Here is a 24,395-nt window from a genome sequence, read left to right on the forward strand (position 1 = left end):
GAAGGGGAAGAAGAACTATTCTGACGGTGGTCCTGGAGGAGACGTGGGTTTGAATGGGAGTAATCCATCGTTTGCCTTTTGTAGGTGGTAGAGTAGTTGCTGGACTGAAGCCGTTCAGAGAGAAACAGGAGCTGTGTTTCAGTGTGGAGTTGTGTTCCAGGGCCCGGATGTTTGCCGAGGATTTATTTCCACTCTGCAGTCCCAAGATATCTGCTGAATCTTTTTGTTTTATTTAGCCCGTTGTGATTCACCAAGACCTGCTTCTCTCCGGTTAGTTAAAAGGACAATGTTGCACCCTCTCAGCCAAACTATTTTTTTTCGTCTTTCTGTTGGTTTTCATTTTTAATGCGATGTGTGCCAATTCAAAGCACTCAGTGTCTGTAGCTGGCTGTACTCTGCTGCCAGACTTGTTGGTACTAGGTTGCATCTCTCACTGCACGTATATTTCGGTTGTTTAAAATGTCAAACTATGCTGCCCTGTGATGTTATCGCAGCTCACTCTCGCTTTTCCCAGTTTTTAACACTTCAACGGGATCATGTCATCCAGTTTTTGCCAGTATACTGAACAAACTTGCATTTTGTCTGCAACCGGAGCCAACTGTTGTATCAACTACAGATTGTACTTTTGCATTTTTTATGCCCACATCCAGGAGGGGTTTGGTGTCGAACTAAACTCCTCTCAACCTGTCAAACTTAGGCAGTGCTGAGAAACTATGAACCAAGATTCTGCTACTACACTTCCTTATTTTGGCCTAGAATGCTTTAAGAAACACATTTTTGTATACTGTTTAGCTGCAATAGTGAAAATTGATCGCCATGTTGTTCCTTTATTGTGAAAAGGAAGGCAGTGCCGATCAAATATGAACCACAATCCTGTTCATTGATCATATTCACACGCTCAACTGTGGCACCGCATCATTTCACTGCTTCAGTGGTCGAAAAGACAATTGATGTTGATGATCCGGAAGGACTTCGGGCCATTTTTCAAGATAAAACAAGACATTTGATGACCCAACAGCTAACGTTAGCATTCAGCCACCTTCTAGCTAATGGTACTATTTGATTGTGTAACATGAACCAATAGGAAAGCTGCATATCAACGTACAGCTCGGATACATTTCTTTCAACCTTGAAGTGAAACACACACAATCAAACAGGAAAGTTAGCTACAATGTAGTTGAATGCAAACAGGGTTATAAAATATGTAGTTTTACCTCAAAATATGGCCCAACATCCCTCCAGATGTTCAATATCCAACTGCTTCTTAACCAGTTAGTGATGAAATGACAGTTTACACTTTAGCACGCGTTTTGGCTCCCTAGAGGGCACTTTAGTGTGCGTTTTGGCTCCCAAGAGGGCACTTTAGCTTGTGTTTTTGCCACCCAAGAGGGCAGTTTATCATGTTTTAACCAGCCAAGGGGCAGTTTAATGTGTTTTGCCAACCAAGAGGGCACTTTAGCGTGTGTATTGCCAACCAAGAGGGCACTTTAGCGTGCGTATTGGCTCCCAGGAGGGCACTTTAAAGCGTGTTTTTCAACAATTGGGCCACGAGGAGGGGCAACCCCCCCCGGTGCACACCACTGCTACCATTCTAGACATTCGTTGGTTTGCACACGTGAAATAAATCAAAAAAAGAGAATATGTGTAAAACTCATTAAGTGAGGAATTAAGTTAAGGTCAAAACTGATGTCATTCTTTGAACTTGGAGTGCAGTTTTACGCGTTTATTGTAGAAAATAATTGTCTTCTAAGTGTTTCTCGAGGGTGAATTGAATCTTGGCGGACGAAGAATACAAATTTCTATTGGATTAAAGAGCTTCTCTGAATGGTGAAGACGAGGGAAACGGAGGGTGCGAAAGCTTTTTTTTGCAAAGGATGGCGTTTCTGATTCATTATAACAGGAGCAGTGAAAAGGATTAGATGAGTCAGTCTTTTTTTGCAAACTTCCCGTGCAAATATACTCGATTTGGAAGCTGGAGCAGACTGAATGAATCGCTTTACAGCTTCGTACGAGCCCGTAAACCGAGCAGAAGTTGCAGAACTTCGATCTAATCTTAACCACGACGTGAAGCTCCTGTGTTTTATATATGATTGATATATTTATTTCAGTTTCATTTGGTCATTTTCAAGCTTTTTTTTCCCAAGAGCTCTTATGTGCGCGTGCGTCGCGTTCGCCGCTCAAACTTTAAGGAAACTGTGCGGCATATTTCTGGAAATGTTTGCCGCTTCTTTTCACATTCGAACTGTTGCAGAAACTGGGAAATAAATGTGCTGTCATCAGAAAGGAAACTGTAACGGAATGGCACGCAGCCTGTGAGAGCTCGTTTGTTTACCTCTCTGTTTCATTTCGTCTGTGGTTTTACACTCCTTCTCGCTTTAACTCTCTGCGGACCTTCACATTTCTCTCTCTCGTACTCGCACGCGTTATGTAATCCCGCTCGCCACCTGCTGTTGCCACTGCTGTAGGCCGACACTACACACTTAAGGGTAAATTATGCCTTTTCCCCCGCTCATGCTGAGAATGCACTCCCAATAACGCCCATCTGTCTAAGAAGCCCACGAAGCAGCAAACAGTGCATCTGCACCGCAGTCACCTCGCAGCCTGTGTTGTTCCGTTGTTTTTCGTGTCTTCACAGATTTAGAGGAGACGTGGATCAACCGGAGCCAGACAATGTGCCGATAATGATTTCACCTGGGAGCTCGCGATGGGACCGGTGACGGGTGACGGGGGGGGGAAGGTGTCAGAGCGGGAGCGATGTTTCAATAAATCAGGAAACAACACGAGGTTTTTTGATTTCCTTCAAACGGCACAATGCAACTCGGAGTGACAATTTAAGAACTCAGCGTTGTTTTCAGGCGTGCGAACAAAACTCCAACAGGCACAGGTACAAGGTTTCTGTTTTTAGAGGACGCTATTTCAGGCCTCGACTGCTCGATCGTACCTGAAGCGAACACGTGTCATGCCAAGAGAGCGACATGAGTGAGACGTCGGGGGGGCATCTCTGTGTTACAGCCACTGTTTGTTGGTTTTTCCATGTGTACCAACGGCTCTCGTGCTGTCTGATTAAAGATAGTGAACGGTGCATTGTGCACGTCGCATCCCAGTTTCAGGGCCAACTGACACTATGAGGAACCAACATACACTCAGGTGTAGCACCAAAACTAATGCAACGGTATCATCAAACTGTGGAACTGACGGATTTCAAGCGTCTTTTTGTGAGTGTGACACTGGATATGTCGAAGGAGACCTCAGACATGTCGCCACCGCTTTTTAAAATGATTGATTATTGTTTGAATTATAAAACCTGTGACCTGACGTTTAGAATCAGGCATGACTGCTTGAACTTGACTCGTGAATTCTTTGTGAATCGTTACATGACATTTTATGAGTATTTCGTAATTTCCGTTCGTATTTTCCATGCGCCCTACTGATTTTATTTTTATACCTGTAGTGCTATTAATATTCTTACCTCAGTAAGTAAAGCTGTTATTGCTGCTGTGGGGGCTGTATCCCTCCTCCTCCTCCTCCCATCCCTCCTACAGCTTCTCTCTCCCTCTCTGACTCCCTCTCTCTCTCTCCGTCTTCTCGCTCTAAACCCAGCCAGTCGAGGCAGATGGTCGCCCATCGTTGGGTCCGGTTCTGCTCCGAGGTTTCTGCCTGTTCAAAGGCAGCCTTTTCTCGCCACTGTCGACAAGTGCTTGCTCATGAGGGACATGTTGATTGATTGATTGATTGACACCTTTATTTGAAAGATTTGGTTGTTATCGCCTACTCTGACCTCGTGCTGATACTCCAAAGTGACACCCTTGATTTTCAACCAGTGTTTGCGGTGACTGAAAAACAGACAGGCGGTTTTTAAGTGCCTCAACCTCACCAGGACCATAAACGCTTTGGTGTCGTCGCGAGATAAACCTGAAAATTCAACCTTCAAAAGTCAAACTTTGGAACAGAATTTTCAGAATATTTCTCTCATATATTTGTTACTGTCTTCTCCAATCTCGGAAATGTGCAAAACACACAACACTTACATGAGTAACTGTTTGGTCGCCTTCGCAGCCAAACAGGTTGTAGTTCACTTGTTTTTAAAAGTCTGTGAACGAGAGGCTGAAAGCAACATTCGAGCCGTTGTGGAGCTGAATCCAAATGAAAGTTTTCCCGTCGACGGACAAACTCTCATTACCTGCTGAGGTTTTTATTTGAGGTTTTTTAATGAGTTTGATGCCGCTGCAGCACCGAGGGCAAACAAACAACTCCCAATTATAATTTGTCTGTTTTTGAAAACGCCTTAATTCTGAACCGCGGGACTCCGCCGGTGTTAATCAAACGAAACCTGACCGACGGCTGAAGCTTCACCTGCGGGTTCCAATCAAAAGGAATTACGTAACTAACGAAGGACGTGTGCACACAGTCTAGTTCCCCGGCTCAGTACCCGGCAGGATCGTCCTCAACACCAAGGACGACTGTCAACCTCCCAAGCCGAGCGCAGGACATCTGAACGGACTCTTCCGCCGAGTCCACTCTGCTCTGATCTCCCACTCAATCTCCAAAGCTGGCAGCACAAAAAAAAAAAACGTCTCCCCATAGGAAGACACAAGAAAACAACACTTCGGCAGAAGGTGCAAGTTGAAAGAAAACACCCGAGCGTTGTCATCGTATCTAGGTCAGAAGAGTGCAACATCCTCCCGTCCGTATGCACTTTCACAGCTGCGCGTTGGAAATCCGAAGGCAGATGTAGTAGCAGCCGTATGGAAAAAGTAAAGGTGCGCCTTCTGCTTCTCTACGACAACAATCATTATCGCCTCCGATATCACAACACATGCACTCGTGGGGCATCGATAAGGAGGAAGAAGAAGAAACACCCGAGAAAGGAGGAGAGAGAGCGCACAGATGGGGAGTACAGTGAGGGGGGGAGACGGGAATGTGTCATTTAACAGTGGAAGCAGGGTTAACGGGATGGATAACGATGCGGGAACAAAAAAGGGAGGGATGACGACGAGAGACACACATCTGAAATCTTTTGTTATTTACCTGACAGGGAGTCAGCGGACAGGCTCTCTTGCTGCTGCATCTTGAATGTTGGCTCCGGTGTGAGACTGTGTGTAAGTGTGAGTGAGAGTGTGTGAGAGTCTCCACGAGCTACAGAGAGTGTGAGCACGCCTCACTGTGTGTTTTGATGACGGACTCCGCGTAGCAGCTCGGGGAGCGAGGCGCAGAGCCGGGAGGAAGGCACGGCGCAAGAAACCAGCTCCTTTATTACCTCGCCAAGTGTCCGTCCCCCCGTCTCATTCCCCACTCCTCCCATTCTCCCTCGTCCCCGCGAGCTCGCACGTGTACGTCCGTGCAGAAAACACAACATGTAAGTGGCCGATTGTGATTTATGAGGGCGCACGGAGGCAGGGTGGAGGGGAGGAGCGTGGAGGAGGGAGGGAGGGGAGGGAGTAGAGGAGGAGGAGGTGCTGAAGAAAAAGGGAAGGGAGAAGGCAATCACCTTAAGGTAGGCTCACTCGCTCAGGCACCGAGCCATTACTCTTCCCTCCCCTCCACGTCACCTCGCGACTCGGAACGCGAGGGCAATTTAAAGGGCTTTCGTGTTCGACAACATCTGCTCGGCGCTGTGAGATCTTATCTTGAGTGAATTGGTGGCCAGTGAATGGAAAAGCAAACAAAGCAGCCCCACACTCTGCCGTGGTATAAGTTGCGAGGCTCATGTATAATTGTCACGTCGCCGTTTGATTCGAAGGGTGAACTTGCGTGGGCGTTTACAATCATTAATATACAAGGGACATCTATCTCAAGTCTAATTCAAAGTGAAACTCTCGCCAGAAAGCAACCAAGGCTTTATTTGTGATTGAATATGAGTCAAACCTTCGTGTAAAAGCATATTTACGAGGAAAGAGGCACTTTTAAGATTTACAGTAGTTTCTTTTTCGGGCAAACTAATTTTCAATGGGAGTGCTACGGGCACTGGTACGCTAGCATCAAAATTTCTATTTTTAAAACAGTAAGAAGGCTCGACACAACATGAAACTTTGCTCGTAGTATCACCAGGGTCTCTACACATGAACACGAGCATTGAGAACATTGTGTGTCTCCTGCCTGTTAGGTTGCACTCTGGGAATCGACACATTTTGTCTGACATGACGGCGATGCACCAGAGATGCTACTGCTAACGTGAGTTGTCCAAAAACCTTCTTTTTAGTAAACTCTGTGTACACAAACAATGTTCTCAATGCTTGTGTTCATGTGTAGAGACCCTGGTGATACTACCAGCAAAGTTTCATGTTGTGTCGAGCCTTCTTAGTGTTTTAAAAATAGAGATTTTGATGCTAGCGTACCAGTGCCCGTAGCACTCCCATTGAAAATTAGCTTGCCCAAAAACGAAACTACGGTAAATCTTAAAAGTGCCTCTTTTGTCGTAATTACGCTTTTACACGAAGGTTTGACTCATATTCAATCACAAATAAAGCCTCGGTTGCTTTCTGGCGAGAGTTTCACTTTAAGTGTTCTTACACACACAAGAGTTCAATTAACTCTCCAGAATAAGTGTTAGTAATGTACATTTCTGCAAACCCTGGATATGTTGGGACTTAACATTTACGTTTTCAACTACTTTTTGCGATACATGTACGGTACGGTTCGGTTTAGACACAAAAACCCCACTTGGCTGTGGTTAGGAAAACATCACGTTTTGGCTTAAAATGCTGGTTTTCGTCGCCACAATCGCAGCTGGAGATGTCCAAACTTCCTGTGAAACATACCAGTTTTTATCGCCACAAGCACGGCTGTATATTCTTCAGAGATCTCTTTAAATACACCTGTTTTTTTGTTTGGTTTTTTTCCCATAAAAACAGCTGGAGACATCCCAACTTCTTGTCAAAACCATCCAGTAGTTGGAAGTTGTCTCTATCCAGCGGTGTCACACTTACAAAAGTTGAAACCACAGACACGTAGCCTTACTTACTTACTTTCTTACTCATACAAACTAACGTGAGCGTATCAGCTGCTTGCAGAAACGTTATCTGCCAACGTTTTATCCTGGCGACTGCGGCTATCGTCCGCCTGATGATGATTCATCCTGACGTGAAAAATGGATTTTGGAGTGTACCCGCGTATGAATACAGATCCATTTAAATGTTTCAAGCCAAACCGCCTCCAGACAATATAGGATGGGTTTCTGAGATTACATTTCGAGCACGCCGACTGTTTACCTGCCTGAAACCAAAGCCTGATCCAAATGTGATAACACGCGGACTGCAAACGGAAACCCGAACGCCTCTGATAACAAAGTCTTATCCCCGTGCGAACACACTCTGCATTCACGAGCAAGTATCTGTTTATAGAGATTAATGTTTGTTGGATGAGTCAGAGATTCGTAATAATGTCGTCCTTGACTGCTCGTGAGACGAACGAGGGGCGTCTTCGTCGCTTGATTAAAACCCTGTAGCCATTAGACGACGCCGGGTCTGATGTGTGCGTTTAATCTGCAGCTGAGGAACGAGTTTTCAGAACTTTATGCAAAATGATGGACAACCTGCTAACACGCGTGTCGTTAGTCAAGTCCGGGTACCCTTCATTAACCGAGGTCCCTACTCGACATCGAAAACAGACAATGTGACTCTTTCTCACATGTGTTGTTCCTCACTGTGATGTTTTCTGCTCTTCAAGCACAACGTTCATCTCTACACAGGCTTTATTGGTTAGCTTTCTACCTTGTAGCGCCTGAGAAGGAACAACAGAAGCTTTTGTCGGTGAGCACAAAGCTCCTCTTCCTCTGCGGCAGGTAAACATTATTATTATTGCCTCGTGACAAGTCGGTCCACGCTCTCACTCTCTCTCTCTTTCTCTACCTATTTTAAAACACCGTATCGCTTCTCTGAGAGCATGTTATTACATTTTCGTGGGAAGCAAAACTTTTGAGAAGGCACAAAAGACTTAATTGCGTTCAGATTAAAGGAGCAGCTCATCTCGTCGTTGCCGTATAATCACGTTGCAGCTCCCCAGGAAGGATCGGTTTCCCCGCCTGAAGTATCTGGTCAGGACTCTCCTCCCAACTCATTAGTAAACCGCTCTGCTGCTGAAATATTCCTCCTACCGACAATGTATTCAGGATACACCGACGTCTGGTCACGGAAGCTGCCGCAAACAATCATTTGTGTGTGCTTGTAGTCGGCCGTAGCAACGACAGTGTAACTCTTAATCTTAGTGAACAAACAATGTTTTTATTGCCATGTGCACAATAAATCTGGATCTGATGGGGATGTGACGATGAGTGGAGTCTGATGAGCTCTGCCCGGGCGCCTGGATGTGAACAACTGGACGTGAACGACGTGACTGGCTGATTGCGGTAGAATCTGGAAATGTCACGACTTCCCACCAAACTCAGCGTTTTTTTGTCGACACAATCATGGCTGGAAACTGTCCTGACGTCTCCTCACAGTGATTAACCCTCCTGTTGTCTTCACATTCTGTATACACCCCTCGTTTTCCCGAGGAAACGGGATGATTTTCTCGAGATCTCGAGATAACGAAACTTTGTTTTCCCGAGATAACGATATAATTAATTTGAGATCTGGAGAAAACAAAACGATAGTGTAGTACATTAAATCATTGCAGGAAACATTCAGTGTAGCCATGTCAGAGGAGCAGGAGCATATCGATCACAGGCTGAAAAAGCGTTATGCCTTGCTATTACAGATAATATACACGTTAGTGTGCGTAATCTAAAAAGACGGTTAGCAAGGCTTCAGCTATATCGGCGACGCATTCTAGGTCCCGCGCATGAATTATATCGTTATCTCGGGAAAACAAAGTTTCGTTATCTCGAGATCTCGAGAAAATTATCCCATTATCTTGGGAAAACGGCAGTTGTTATTTAGAGTTATACCATGGTCTGGGGGAATACTCGATTCTGATTGGCTGCAGGGTGTCCATTAACCCCTGATATATGGACACCTACTAAGTAGTTCCAGTCAAATTGACTGTTTACCGCTGTAAAATTAATGCGCTAGCTGGTGTATCAAATCTGAATTTTATATTTCCAGCTCTGAGTGCAGTCCGTCAGTCCTTCAGTGTCTTATCCTCTGAACACCACAGGGTGGCGACTGTAACACACAAGCTGCAGAAAGTTCACTTCCCCTCTAAATTTACTGATACGCGAATAATCGAGAGGGAGGAATAATCTCACATTCGCTGATCAGCTCTCTGCTTCAGGCTGCGGCTACAGTAGCGTTACACACGGCCGGTCATTTGTTCGTGAAAATCTTGCTATTGATTTGGGGACAATGACATGACTGGTTAGCTAGCTAGTCTTGTTAGCTAGCATACTGTCAAATTATATTTACTGTTTGTCATCCGTGCGCAATGTTATTGACTTTGAATCTTGCTAGCATAGCGTTAGCTTGCTAGCTCGTTGCTGAGCGGACTAGAATATCTCCCGTTGCCAAGTCGTATCTATGGTCCGTCCTATTTATTGGAGGAGTGAACAACGTCTCCGTTGCATAAGAACCTTACGGGAGAGTAATGATTGTTCCAGGTATTAGTCAAACCCTCAGGCGTTACCAGGGAAACGAAGTTATGGCTTGTGAAAAACTTTATATTTTGTTTGTAAAACGCATGAAAATGTAAATTAATGGTCCGAATTTCTTTTCTTTGGCAAGTGACCATGGTATAAGCGGGATAATGCCCTTCGAGGTGTCCATAAACAGAAGTTAATGGACTTCGTGGAGGCAACCGTCCGACGCGCAGCGGAGGACGGTTCTTAGGCCTCCGCGTCGTCCATTAACTTCTGTTTATGGACACCTCGTCGGGCATTATCCCTTACATAATAACTTGAGTTCTCGAGAAAACAAATGAAATTAACTCGTTATCACGGGAAAACTGAGGAAGTAAAATGTATGAATGCATGGCCCTTTTGGGCTTCCGCAGTACTGCAAAGGTGGTAAACAATATTTTTAATTTCTTCACAAATGCGCAGGAAGTACTTTTGATTGGAATTTACTGAGGGCACTTCCAATAATATTTAAATGTGAACAACATAAACCAACAAGGTGACCTGAGAGGGCGACCACGCTTCACCCGCTGATCCCAGACCTGTTCTGCGGCACAGACAGAAGTGAGGGTTCTGTCACCTGCAGCACGTTTACACTCTGAATGTATAAGTGTCAGTAAGCAACGCTTTGATGTTTGAGTCTGAAACTGTTTGAACTTTGAAAGTTGTGTATGAGGTCGTGGAAAGGTGACGGCACACCTGCACCAGAGTTAGTTCTGTCTGAGATCAATCAGCACTGTGTGTGTGTGTGTGTGTGTGTGTGTGTGTGTGTGTGTGTTCTGTAGTCTGTAACTGACTCTGTGTCTGTGACCTGCAGACAGTCTCTGTACCCAAGTGGTGTCCAGCTTCCATGGAAATATGAATAAAGGCAATATTTCCCTTTTGCTAATGTTGGAGTCACTTTATGAGAAGTCATAAAATGTGTAACACCATCACTATATCCTCCGCCTCCCCTTTTTTTTTTTTTAGTTTGTCATATTCTGTTATTAACTCTTAACTGGGCTTATGAATGTTAATTATGCATGTCGACCGCAGGGGCCAGGAATCAAACCGCTGACCCTCCGGATGGAGGACGACGGCTCAACCTGCTTCGCCAGTTTATACACACACATCACCAACTCACCATCCGTGCTTTGCTGGATCGGTTATCTCTATTTGTGTGTGTGTGTGTGTGTGTGTGTGTTTGTGTGTGCTATGTTATTATCGCCAGTTTATTTTATTGCTCAGTGGGAGCATGTTATCAGCGTCTGTTTCTTGCAGCTCGTTCTTAATTATCCTGTCGTGAACTCTGAATCCCACAGAGAGTTTAATGACACACAGGAAGAAGAAAGGAGCCAGCCATATGCCTCCGTGTTTACACAACTTGGATAATATTCATGTGGAAATATATAGTGTGTTCTCAGCTGCATCAACCAATTAGGCTTTGACTGAAGGCGCCGCAGAGAACTCGGCGGAAAACAATGGAAACGGAGCGAGAGAGGGATACACAAAGTGTGTGATTGTTTAGGGGAGGGAGATATAATTATGTATCTGATGTGCTTATTGTTTATGGAGTTTTTGTTGTTCAACCGTTGGTCCAAAACCCGAAGATATCCAGTAAACTATCACTGAAACTCTCCTCAGACTTTGTGCCACAGATAAAGAAGTCAAACTGAAGGAAGGGAAAAACTTTACTCTGAATAAAAAAGGATGGATTTAAGTAGGTTTCCTCTGTCGGACTTCCTGTATCGCAGCATAATAACACAATAATCTGACTGTTAACGCCACGTAGAGCTGAGTGGAGTCACTTAATCGATTAGTCGATGTATTAAAAAGTAAAAGTAATTTAATATTCTGTTAATTGTTTTCTATATCGCCTTTTAAAACCAAAGTTACAAGAAGCTTCACAACTTCACAGAAAATACAGTATCACGAAATACAACGAGAATTTTTTGAGAATTTAAGTAATTTTCTGAAGCAAAAGTCCTAAAAATTCATTGGCTACGTCTTCGTTCTGGTTCCAAATGTAAATATTTGTTGGTTTCCTTAGAGCTCTATATAATAATCTAAATTAATTTGAGTTTTGGACGGTTGGTCGGACCAAACAAGACACCCAGATTAGCCAACAATGAAGTTAATAACAGATACCGCCACCGTAAAGCCGCAATTTACAGAACACAAGATAAATGTATAAAACATAATGCATCGCTACAGAATGAACTACCCAACAATATAAACATTTTCAAGAAAAAATACTTCACTTTTTTCTGTTTTACATCATTACAGACTGAACATGTTTTGTATTTCGGTCTGTTGGGGGGACAAAACCAGATCAGTGAGGCCTCCGGGGAAACTGTGACGGAGGCTTTAACTGTTCTCTGGATCTACAGATGAATCGATAATGAAAACAATCTTTAGCCACGGCCTTGAGCTGCAGTTCTAGATAAACACCTCTGCTAACCGTGGTTGTTCCAGAAATAAACCAAAATAGTGAAATTAAACCAACGGGCCATAATTGAACAAAATCTCTGCATGGAGCTGAATTATGGAGGATGTACCAATATAGAGAGAGGCTTGTTTATCATCATACTAGCTCACTGTATGTGGTTGAACCTGATTTAATATGAAGAAGAAGAGAAATGACAGGGGTAAAAAAAAAGATTTCACATTACTTCTACATACAGGAGTGGCAGCAGACTAGAAGTGCATCAGGCTGAGAAATAAGCAGAAAAACAACAACACACAACCTGAATTAATCCGATTTGATTGTCATGTGAGTATCTAACAACTGTATTTGTGTTTTTTATGTTTATCGAAATGCCGCCATCTAGTGGAAGTTGAAAGAAAATGCAGGACGCTTGTTCATTTCTTTGCAATGATGAATTGCAGTTTTTATTTCATACAGTGTCGTTCCTCACACGAACCTTTGAGTTCGTTTGGCATTTTCAAACATGGCTTGTACCGACTGATGCGAGGACCACACACACACAAACACACACACATAGAAAAATGCAAAAACACACACTCGCTGCCACCAAACGGTCTGATCTCCTGACCTGGCGTGGAGGATTATTTTGGCTCCACAGACACGACACCCGGCTGAACCGCGTCTGCAGTTTCCTTTGTTGGGGGGCCTCGTGCCCGGAAACGTTTTCCGCAGACCGAGGCTCAGTGTGTGTTTTTGTCTTAACGAGGTGAAGCACGCATGACCGACCTGCACAACCTCGACTGTGGCACGGTGCGACTGGCAGATTTGTTTCCTTTTGAAATGTAATTAACAGAGAATTTACACGCAGCAGAGATCACGCAGCCCGGCTCTGCGGTCGTATACCGGATCTCCAATTGCTAAAAAATTTTGCAAACAATCCAGACACTCTGACCTGTGGCGCTCTCGAGAGCTGATTAGCAAAATGAGTTTGTTTTCTTCTCATTCAATTAAAGTCTGATTCCTGCGGAGATCAAGGAGGTGTTATCCAGGTGGGAGAGCTGCTCTGATCAGCATCAGTTCTCCGACATTCAAACAAAAACTATCAAAGCATTTTTTATAATTAAGTCATTAGGAATACAAGAGAGAAAGCGGGTCAAGATGTACAATGCTTCAGAGTTTTGTTCTCTGTATTTGTTTGCTGATTTATCCTCAGTAGTTCTCTGTAGCTTTGCTTCAGGTTAGACAAGATGCAATGTTTTATTAGTTAGCTGAGCTTAAGCAGAGCGTCGCCTCTCTTGTTCACACACAAGGTAAACAGTCGTGTGTCGCTTAGAGCATCTTTCGCAACAATAATGGAAATCTACTGAAGCCTGGCGGATCGATAACGTATTGATCGGCAGGTACATCGATCGCCCTGTTGTCCCGTTTCTTCCGAGTGTCGCTGATCAGGTTTCTCATTTCTCTCTCTGGTGTTTTTTCAAAACATTAAAATAATCTTTTAAATTCATAACGTAAAATACAGTAAAATAATGTTACAGGAACAGCTGGTCATCCCCGTGTTGAGGAGAATATTACGACTGCCTACCAGAATTATGTGATCCTAAATGAATTCATTGGAAAAAGCCCAAACGGAGAGCAGGTGTCATACGATCCGGAGTGTTATCTGTACAGGAGCTGCATAAGAAATACTGCAAAATGAGGTGTAGGTAAAGAATACATGAGTCAGAGCGGTGATTCCTCCACCCGTTATTTGTCTTGTGAGGGCGTGACAAAAATGTGGTTCTAGGGAAATCTTCCGTAGAGGGAACCATCACAGTTTTGAGTACTTAGCCTGGTGTTTATATGTCTATCCATCTGCCTGTAGACAAATTCTGTCAACACAATTTGTGTGACGACTGTGAAAGACGCAGCCGTGAAACTGTACAGGCGTTAAGATAAAAAAATGAAGGCTGCGTTGGAAAATGGATGCGCAAGTTGGTCTCTACATATCTGCCAACATGAGGCTGTGAAAAAGATCAAGACTCTCCTGGACAAATATAACCCTACACTGATAGGTAACTAGTTTTAAACTCATAACTTACAGTAGAATACTTTTTTTTTTACAAACTTACAAAATGTACAAAAAGGTGTGAGCAAAAGTCACCGTCTTAAATTTACAAAACAAGAAATTGGAAGGCCTCACACCAAGTGGAGTCAAATTTGGAAGCACATTTCTTCTACTTGGGACCCGTTTAATCCACTTTCAGCAGCAAACTGAGCGGCGCTGATGGCTTGAGCGAGCGATGTGAGAGTTGATTGCGTCCGCACACCTCTGCCTCTGGGTTGGGTTGCCAGGTACTGACGTATATCCCCCACAGAAACTGAGAAACATCCATTTGATTTCTATCGCTATGAAATCTGGAGATTCATATAAAAAAAAGAGCCAATTGGGGGCAGAGCAGGAGAGAAAGGGTTAAAAATAGGCACGTCTCGGGCCATGATCGATTATTTTTGGTCAGTTTATGATCAGTTTGAGTCAGTTTTATATGTTTGATCGAACTTAGCAGATCAGAGCCCAAAGCAGATGTTCTGTTTTAGTCACCTACAGCTTAACATTTTGTGCAGCGACTTAAAACTGACCAGGTTATATTTAATTTAAGGTGTCCTGTTACGCAATGCTAATCCACCCACAAGCCAATCAGAAGCGAGTATTTTCTATGGCTGTGATATAAAGCTCTTTAAAGACCGATATAAAATCCCAACACTCCATCAGCGTAAAGGTCGGAGCAAAAACAATTGTAGAAATGTCGTGTATTGAACTTTTGTTCTGAACCCTGCGATCCAAAGCCTTATGAAAAAGCAGCTGGAGCACACGGCGCAGCGTCCTTGCTGGGCTGCAGTCCTTGCAGAGGTTGGCTTTGATTTTAATGGTGTGCATCAGTCGTCCGGAATGGCTTCATCCATCCACTTCATGTAGGCCAGATTGCCGTCCTCCACCGGGAAGCTGAGGACTTCTGGGTTTGCGTAGGGGTGGACAGACCTTGAAGAGACACACACAAAGAAAAAAAAAAAAACACGTCAGATGAGATGTAGAATTTCTTCACGTCTCGACAAACTCATATCCTTGCTGGGCGAGGCAAATGTATTTGTGTCGCGCCCTTCAACAGCAGGATATTCAAAGCGCTTTACGTGAGACATAAAGGCATTAAGGCGAGATATAAAATAAACACAAGGCGATATAAAAAGACACAATAAAAATGGAAGCGCAGCTTCAGAGCAGGGAGGAAAAACAATGAATAAATTGTCCCAAATTTAACTTTATAAAATGCAGCGGCACACAGAAAAGTCTAAAGCCCTGATTTAGAAGAACTGAGAGTTGGAGAGAGTTTGTTCCAGATATGCGGTGCATAAAACCCGAACGGCTCTTCTTCTTTTTTTTTTTTTTTTTTACATGTACAGTTTTAACTCGAGGGAGGAAAACAGCGAGCGGACCCGTCGCGGCTGATCTGAGAACGTCTGGATGGTTCCTAACAGAGCAGCAGATCAGAAATGCCAGTCTGTGTGTTATAAACCAGCTGCAGGATTTTAAAGTTGATTCTTTGGAAACACAGACAGCCAGTGTAAAGACCTGAGGCCTGGACTGATCCAGGGTCTCGGTCTGAGTGAGGACGCGAGCATTTTGAATTTGCTACGGATGTTTTATCGAACAAACATCGCAGTGGTCATTTTTTTTTATATATCCTGCCAAAGGCCACATTTTCTGATGACGATGCTAGGGCTTGAATCCACTAGCTTGGTACAATAGTCCACAGTCATCTAGTGAAACCAGTGTCATCTACAACATTCCAGTTAGATATTTGGACTCTTCCATAATCTGTTCTTGTGGGAGCGGGTGCGGTCGAATGTGTCAGTACTGATCCACATAAAACGACCTTGTCCCTGTCATGAGGAGTGAAAATGAAGTCGAGGACTGTGTCATAATGTCCCATCCGGTTTATCGTGCAGGATTATTAAATGTCAACTCGACCTGAGCTCCTGCTTCGTACATAAAACTGAAGCTGGGCGAGGTTAACTAAATCATTAACTAAAAGAGATCTGTTAAAAACTAAACCGAGTGTGATGAAAGTCCAGAAGCAGAGCGTGGTCCTGGGTATCTGCTCACCTGTCTGCTCTGATGCCAGGCAGACTTCTCCTGTGTTATTCTGAAGGGCAGTGCAGCTTACAGACATCCAATAATATCACATCCAGTTCCTTTTTTCCTCCCATTTGTCAGCATCATTGGCAAGGTTGGCATTCCAGCATGTTCTTGGTTGAGGTGGAAGAAGACTAGAATTTAATGGCAGCGTTTACCAGTGCGTCCGTCTCAGCTCAGCGAATCACATTAAAGGGGTGAGGCGGGCGAGAGTGAAGGGGAGGGAGAAATCCGGAGACTGGTACATGAGCTGGTTTCCAACATGCGGACATTTAATGCTGCGAGGTTTTGTCTTGGCGCTGCCGAGGCTGCCGTGTCACAGGTTGGGTCAAAAGCGTTCCATCAGTGCTTTAAACTCCAGATGTGCTTGAGTGGAAGCCACCGGCCCAGATGAGCCCACATCCCCAGAACAGATTGAAGCCATCAATGCAGTTGATCCTTTTGAGACTGCAGGTTTTTGCTGAGCCATGTATTCAGCGATAAGAGTCCACTGAACCTGTTGATCGCTCTGTTGACCGTTGGCAGTTTGTCCAGACGGTTGAGCAGTTGAATGAAATCCTGCTTTAGTCACAGACCGTAGGAGCTGGAATGCAGTTTGCTGCCAGGCTTACGTTTCTGATAGCGGCTTCGACCACACCTAGAGTTTCCACTTTTTCATTTTCACTTCTGTCTCTGGAGATTTATAAAAAGGTTCTAAGCCTTTTTTTTCCAGCTGTAATGTTGGCTGTAGTCTGTGTTTATGCCCACTTCTGGCTGTCCGCCAGATGTTCCAGGCCGAAGCTGGCTGAGCTGAATCCATAAATGCTGCCCTCTCCCGGAGAACAGTCATGCACTTACATCCAGGTTTAGGTTTTACGCTCAAATTACTGGAGAAAAAGTTAGAAATCCCAATCACAGCACGTTAATCAACTTGTCCACTCCGTAAAAATACTTCCGAGTTGAGTTCTCATGAGTTCAGACGACTCCTCCACTTCAGATGTCCTCATCTCGAAGACGGCAATCTCCTGCAACGATTCACGACAGTCGGTGCTCTTCACTTTGATTCTGATGAGCAGAGAGTCGTGGTGCGTTCCAGGGCACAAATCTGTCAGTAGTCCACTGAGTTACTGTTTGGGTTACTGGGTTATGTTGCTGTTAAGGTTTTGTAGCTGTAAAAGGGAAAAGTCGGCGCAAAAGTTGCAAAAAATAACAGTTAAGCAGAGTGCAAATGAGGGGAGCGTTCTCACTGTAACCTGAGGAAGCAGCAAGTTTAGACTAATTATTTTCTACCTCGGCTTTCATTCCCAGTCTTCTCCATTATATAGTGTTTGCCTCTTAGTGAGGCTTCCTGTACAAAAAACAGAGACACGCACTAAAAGGAGGAAAAGCGAGCTCTTAAAGCACTTTTTGGGCGCATTAAAATGCATCTCCACAACACAACATCACACTGTAATGAGTCCTGTCTCCATTCAATAATCCATTACCTGCAGTCTGCACGCTATATGTTCAAAGAGATGCCTTTCTAACAGCTTGGCACAGCCAACAAGTCTAACAGTCTGATGCTGCGCTGACAAACGGCTAAATGAGAAGAAATGTTGCTGATTAACTCCTAATGGTATCTGTCGCTGTTGCAGGGGGGATGGATCTGTCAGGTAATGTACTCTGAGCAAACTATCAGTTTCACAATTAAAAACTGAAGTATCTGGTTTTGAATGTGGATAGAAATAAATCCTCTTCCACTTCCTTCAATGACTCTTAGTCGCAGCAGCAAGTCCCCACCTCATTCGGTTGTTTAGGAGGATTCCGCAAAGCTCTGGAAATGTGTTGTGGAGCTGAGCAATGTGACAACAGTATGACAGTAACGTGACGTACAGTTTTCAAACAACCACAATAAGCGTTAAGTAAAGCCGCCTCTCACCTCACATACTCTATGACTTGCTGGATCCTGGAGGTCTTTGTTTTCACCAGCTGCAACAACAGTGACATCTCATCTTAACAGCTCTGCTTTTTCTGCTCCAACACGCCTGTTGATTACATGTTGATCGCAAAAAAAAGGACTTTCTCAGGAGGCTTACCATCAGGATTTCACTCGCATCCTGGATTTCGCCTTTCCAATAGTACCTGAAGAAAGCCAAAAGAACACAAGACTTTAGAATTGTGTGGCCTTGACGAGCTTTTTAATTCAGGAGAAAAGAAAAAAAAAAACGGATTTTCTGAAACAACACAACATCCAAAACCTTCCCCGGGCATTTATTATAACCATGGTGATTTACTGCGATACTGTCAGACTGCTCCTCGCAAGATTTTACGGTGTCAAAAGGGAAACTAACTCTTTGCTTTAAACACAGTGCTTTATTCATGGATTTGTGAAATACAGCAAAACACAAACTAAGAACACATTTAAACTCGTTGACTAAACAGGCCTGGATTTCAAATGGAACGCATTCATTCCAGACCTGCTCTCACACACATAAAAACCTCTGCCTCCCTCCCTCCATCGCCACCCTCGCCCTCAACTAATTCAAACACATCCTCTATTTTTAGGCTTAACCTCAGTTTAGTTAACAGGTTTAACACTGCCTGCTCTATTCAGCTACCCTCCGTTTCCTCTATGCCCTGAGATTCCCCTTTCCTTTTGTGGTTATGCATTAACAGGAAAGCCAATCCATGCTTTGAAGGCTAACAGCCGTTCAGGCTTACAGCGATGGGGAGAACTGATAAGAACAATCAGATGCAGCCCGTTCAGCATGTGAGAGGAAAACAAGGATTTGTGTTGCGTGTGTTTCTGTATTCATGTGAAGGACATCATTGCTAATGAAGGCAGTCTTTGTGCATCACATGGATGCAAAGTTATGTCAAGGTGGGGGGCAAACATGATTTACATTGTGGAGGTCCTGGCGAGAATGTTAACGCTGGCTGCCAGCCGCCTCTCCATGATCGCCCTGGAAAAAGAGACAGAACGGTCGGGAGCGTGGATGGAAAACAGAGGGGGCAGACATGGAAAGAGAGGAAAGAAAAATTAAACACAAGCCACCAGCTGCTTATCAATTACAGCATGACTGAGCCCTTCATTATGGTGCTGGAAAAGGGCTGGAAAGTCAAAATAAGATAGTAAACTTTGCTTTCTGCTGCTGCTCTGCTGACATTACAGTTTATCACCAGCCCAGCTGTGCCCCCTCCCTCTAACCGTCGTCTCTGAAGGAGGTGATTTACATTTCTGGCAACGGCACTTTGGCTTCTTTCCGTCTTGACACGTGGTAAATGGAGCTCATTTGCATGCAGCTAAAATGCCAACAAAGGAGATGAGAGTGCAAACACAGCGCTTACTAACAGTTGTGGGTCTGACAAGGCTGTATCACCTCTCCAGACAGAAAAGTCAATCTGACACCCGGCTGACTGATTTCCAATTGTTTAGATCACTTTAAGTAATTTGAAATCCATACAGATGGAAAGGACTTTAATTAGCAACCAAGTTAGAGGAATAGTTCTAATTTGTATTCACCTTTTGGGAAAGGGAATTCACTTTCTTAAAGTGAGTTAGGTAAGAAGATTGATCTCATGTTTATGTGGTAAATATGAAGCTAGAACCAGCAGCCAGCTAGCTTAGCTTAGCACAAAAACTGGGGGAAGGGGGAAACAGGTGCCTTAGCTCCAACCTACCAACACCTCTAAAACTCTTGAAATTCAAGTTTTATCTTTTGTTTATTCTGTACAAAAACCAAAGTGTGAAAATATGTTTTTGGGAGGGATTTAACAATTACATGATGTGTTAACTGATGATTTAGAGGTGCTGTTGACGTGGACTTACTTTCTACTAACTGTACATGAGCGGTATCAATCTTCTCATTTTACTACTACTTTGCTTAACACTTTTTTGATCTCCGGGGGGAATTCACAACGCTGTTATGAGAACGATTCTGCTGACATGAACTTCCTCGAAGCTTTAATCATTTACATCTCAAATAAAACCACAGGTTGTATCTTTAGTAGCGTGACACAGACAGGAAGATGTAACCTGGAATGATCAGAGGTGAAAGAGTCACTGTGTAGAAATACAAGTCACAGCCATGCACTTATTAGCAAAGAAAATATATTTATAGTACCAAATGTAGAATCACTCAATATATGATTTATATATAACAGAATGATGTGTATGATTGCATTATAAATACAGATCTGTAAATGTGAAATACTATAGAAATACTCAAGTAAAGTACTTGGTAAATGTATTTAGTTACTTTCCCCTGTTGTGCCAAAAAACGACTGACCCCAACGGGAACGCCCATCAGGGGTGTTACTGGTCTCTCCACAGCAAATGACTGCTCCCGACGGGAACGCCCACTCCTGAGTTACAGGGGCAGTCACTTTTTCGGCAAGCCTTGCCAAAAAGAGACTGCCCCCTGTAACTCAGGAAGTGCAAAGGGTGACACTGACCAAATTCAGTGTACATACACCTGTTACCCTCTATTATCACTCCAGAAAATTCTGTGAATATTGCCCTTTGCACTTCTGAGTTACAGGGGCAGTCATTTTTCGGCAAGGCTTTGCCAAAAAGTGACTGCCCCCTGTAACCTTGTCAGGCAGCCTCATGCTTCCTTATCTTACAACAGCAGCAGCAGCATAAACAACAACGACAAAACTCATCTCATGATTGTTCATTTAAAGACAAGTTGTAGCGTATGACAGAATGACAGCCTACTTCTCAATACAACATATCCTCGCAGTCATGCTGTGGACTGCAGTAACACCCCCGATGGGCGTTCCCGTTGGGGTCAGTCGTTTTTTGGCAAGCAGTCGTTTTCTGGCACAACACCCCCATAGGGTGTGATCCACTACTGTACCTGCCAATGTCCTTGGCTGCCTGCTCGTTGGGACTGTTGACCAGCAGGACAGAGTGGTGGCCTGGTATGTAGCTCCCTGTGAAGGCTGATCGAAGCTGAACCCCGATGGACCACAGGGCAGGATACATGGACACGCAGAGGACCAGGAGCTAGAGGAGGGTGGGTGTGATGTGGGTGCAATTAGGGACGTCTGAACAGGCTGAATGCGCAAAGTTGCTCAACTACGGTGGCCGACAAGTGCAGTGCAAGTAGACAAAACAGGAGCAAATTAAGACATAACTTCCATCAATTTGACAGTTTTTAAGAACACAACACAACCACAGAGTAAAAACCGCGCTACAAAACACAAAATGCAGGAATTACGTGAAGTCACACAAACCACGAAAGCACATGCAACAGAGCAGCGCCGCATGTTCCGTTACCACACGGAAGTGATCCAGGGGGAGCGCTCTCCTCCGACCACAACAACCAGGACTTCTCTCTGTTAACACAATACGTATCGTTTAGTAGACGTAATTTAAGAGCATTTAATTACTGTACACTTATTGTTGTCATATTAAACCAAACGCCACGGCTGCGTCCGGACTTTGAGGGCGCGTTCGCGGGAAGTCCGCCAGTCCTGAGGGCTGTCGAAACCCACAATTTATCCATATCATCCACCACATCATGATACCGAAATATGTAGAAGTAAAGGTTATATAGATGATTCATTTTATTTATTATTATTTATAATTGTAGTCTTTAAGGCTGCTTATCAACGACCTATACTTACCTTGTGGTCTTGGACTTGACCGGATGACAGTGAACACGTCATGGTAGTGCTTTAGATTCAGCTCTTTATAGGCAATCTGTATAATATCTCTGATTAAACTGCAGTTCACTAACAATGTATTTCGATGTTGTGTTTAAGTCTGCTGTAAGCTATTTAGCGAGTCTGGTTAGCTGTTAGCTCGCTCAGCCCAAGATCGCTACTCAGCCGGGTTGCTAACAGCTAGCTAACTACCGCTCCTCTTGCCTATTTCTATGCAGATTTTGAGTATTTTGTCCACCTGAGCTACAACAGGCTTGAGTGTAGGACGAGAAAATATGTTGTGCTGGTTAAACAAGCGAGAAAGCCCCGAAAAGACCAGCAGGAGGAGAGCTAGCAAGTTTGTGGCTAGGTAGTTAGCTGTGAGCAGCCAAATGCTAAGTGAGCTAACAACGCAATAGCTGAACACGTCGCAAGACGGACTATTTCTGTTCAAAGGAACTCGAAATAAGCCTTAAAACAATTACGGAAGGTCATTTGTCAAAGGAAACACATTTTGTATGCGTTTTGCCATCAAAATACAACGTTAAAGTTTTTCACAAGCAGCAACTCCGTTTCCCTGGCAACAACGGAGGGGAGGGTCTGATTAATACCTGGAGCAGTCATTACAATCCCCATAGAAATCTTAGGCAATGGAAACGTTGTTCACTACTCCGGTATAAAGCCCGTACCTTAGATACGCCCTAGCAACGGGACATAAACAACGCTGGCTGGCTAACGTTATGCTAGCAATATTAAAAGTAAATAACATTGCGATAACTTGATACCAGTTACTCACCTTTTTTTGAGTTAGCCAGTAGTTATTATGGATACTTTAGCCAGTGGACATTTAGGCATCCCACTTTTAAATGTACTTAAACCCCTGAGTGTAAGCTAGTTCATGCAGCTATGTGTGCTACAAGCATTTGCTTCATTTTGTGTTGTAAAGAACATATGAACATTTCTTTTTTAATTAATTTCAAACACCGAGAACGGTGAACTTCATTGAGACTCCATACAGTTTAATTTTAAGTGTAAGGGGTTCCCTATGTTGCCCTTATCGGCCACCGTATCTAACATACACACACACACGGCTGATGTTTTGCATCTGTCAGAAATGATTTGGACATTTGGCTGTTTCATGTCGTTTCACGTCGGGATGAGGCGAAGTTTATTGCTCAATTTAATTATCTGCTGCCCTCTGAGAGGATTGCCATGTTCGGATTGGATTCAGTATTTATCCTCTTATTATTTGGCGCTGTCTGTCACAGATAGATGAGTATAGGGCCTTGGCTTGGATACAGTGACCAATTTATAATCTGTCCCATTTTTTTTTTCTCTGTGCGCGGCACAGCAACACATCCACACGAAGATACACGAAAACCCAACACATATGTAAGAGCATATAATTAATAAACCATTTAGCACATCCCACATCGAAGTCTCCATGTTGAGACTTTTTTCTAAAAGTTCTTGAATAATGAGAAATGAGTATGAAAGTCCATGATAATCACAGCGAGCTCTTACCAAACATGACACGGGCAGCACCGAGCGACAGATAGAGTGGAGGGCAGCCTCTTTATGGCATCGCTGGAACAGACACTCCATCCTGTTTGTGACAACAAATGTCATTCCCACAGTCCCGGCTGCTGCTGCTGCTGCTGCAGATAATAATAACAGGGACAAACTGTGCCGGACTTTCGTTCGTAAACTCGCGCAGACTTTTTTTTCCCCCAGGTACTTAGTGTTCCGTCATTTTTACAAGCTCTTTAGCTCCGGCGAAACAGCGGCTCTGCGGGAGGAGAAGACAAAAAACATTCAGAAAAGTGATTATCTTTGAGGAAGGAGCGCATTGTGTTGACAGGTAGCGCAGGTCGAACGGTCAAAGGCGGTAGTGAATCTCCGCGCCCTCCGATTGGCCGCTTCGCACTTCCTGGCACGCCGGCGACCAATCAAAACGCCGCTCCACCTCTAACGCCCTCCCCCCGCCTCCCCAGGCCTGGGTCATAATCGGCTTTAGTGTCTTCACCGCAAACACAAGTTGTCTGAGCCGCTGCTGTTTGTTGTGGCATTATTGAGCTCACGTCATCAGATCACATTCTGTCATCTCTGTCATACAGAAAAAAAGGACATCTGCACAGGATAACAGCCGGAATATAGTAAAAAAGAAAGTATACAAACACGTTGTTAATATTAATGCACAGAGACAAATGGATTGCACAGGATACAAACAGCACTTGCAAAGGATAGTATTCTTTATTTAAGGATACAGACAGGTTGATATATACGACACTATTAAAACACAATGTATTATACTGTCAATATGAATGTGTATGTAATTATTAGTCTAATAATGTAATATTGGTTAGGCTTATATAAGGTTATACATATGTATAAGGATGTATAACTAGGATAAGTAGTGCAAAGTATCCTGTTTATTCATATTCATTCATCTATATTTTTATTTCACACAGTTGACTTCTTATATTTACATTCACATTTTACATTTTAGGGCGTTTTGCGGATGCTTTTGTCCAAAGCGACTTACAGTAATTCATACATTCATACACTGATGGTGGTGGCCGCCATGCGAGGCGCCGACCAGCACTTCAGGAGCAATTAGGGGTTCATTATCTTGCCCAAGGACACTGCGACACGTAGAC

At 43.9% G+C, this 24,395-nt stretch overlaps 2 protein-coding genes across 7 annotated transcripts in view; both read right to left on the reverse strand.

Annotated features, from left to right (window-relative positions):
* The window catches only part of dab2ipb (DAB2 interacting protein b), a 174,523-nt gene extending 169,165 nt beyond the window's left edge, over positions 1–5,358 (reverse strand). Inside the window, exon 1 of the mRNA XM_030435603.1 lies at positions 5,029–5,358. Coding sequence (XP_030291463.1) covers positions 5,029–5,068 — 40 coding nt within the window. The 5' untranslated portion in view covers positions 5,069–5,358. The remainder of the gene's footprint in view (positions 1–5,028) is intronic.
* A 7,029-nt stretch (positions 5,359–12,387) lies between these two features.
* LOC115593286 (protein CutA homolog) lies at positions 12,388–23,634 on the reverse strand. 6 transcript variants are annotated; one of them, XM_030436784.1, is made up of 7 exons: positions 23,260–23,379; positions 21,325–21,426; positions 20,946–21,094; positions 18,987–19,046; positions 18,180–18,225; positions 18,023–18,072; positions 12,388–14,973 (listed from the first exon to the last, which is right to left on the reverse strand). In XM_030436784.1, exons 2-7 carry the CDS (start codon positions 21,355–21,357, stop codon positions 14,871–14,873), a joined length of 441 nt encoding a protein of 146 aa, XP_030292644.1. In that variant the 5' UTR covers positions 21,358–21,426; positions 23,260–23,379; the 3' UTR covers positions 12,388–14,870. The 6 variants fall into 6 exon arrangements, with proteins under 6 accessions (XP_030292644.1, XP_030292645.1, XP_030292643.1 ...); XM_030436785.1 differs by lacking the exon at positions 23,260–23,379 and adding an exon at positions 22,532–22,767; XM_030436783.1 differs by lacking the exon at positions 23,260–23,379 and adding an exon at positions 22,347–22,413.
* Between the last annotated feature and the right edge of the window lie 761 nt (positions 23,635–24,395).

This window comes from Sparus aurata, chromosome 12, assembly GCF_900880675.1.
Source record: "Sparus aurata chromosome 12, fSpaAur1.1, whole genome shotgun sequence".
In the NCBI taxonomy this organism is placed as follows: domain Eukaryota; kingdom Metazoa; phylum Chordata; class Actinopteri; order Spariformes; family Sparidae; genus Sparus; species Sparus aurata.

Bases quoted from the DNA above. Each gene is read 5' to 3' on its own strand.
- LOC115593286 (XM_030436780.1), bottom strand. From the start codon at position 23,364: ATGACATTTGTTGTCACAAACAGGATGGAGTGTCTGTTCCAGCGATGC. The intron at 21,095-23,259 runs GTAAGAGCTCGC...ACCCTCCTCTAG, and splicing joins TGCTGCCCGTGTCATGTTTG to CTCCTGGTCCTCTGCGTGTC. The intron at 19,047-20,945 runs GTACAGTAGTGG...CTCTTTTTCCAG, and splicing joins GCAGCCAAGGACATTGGCAG to GGCGATCATGGAGAGGCGGC.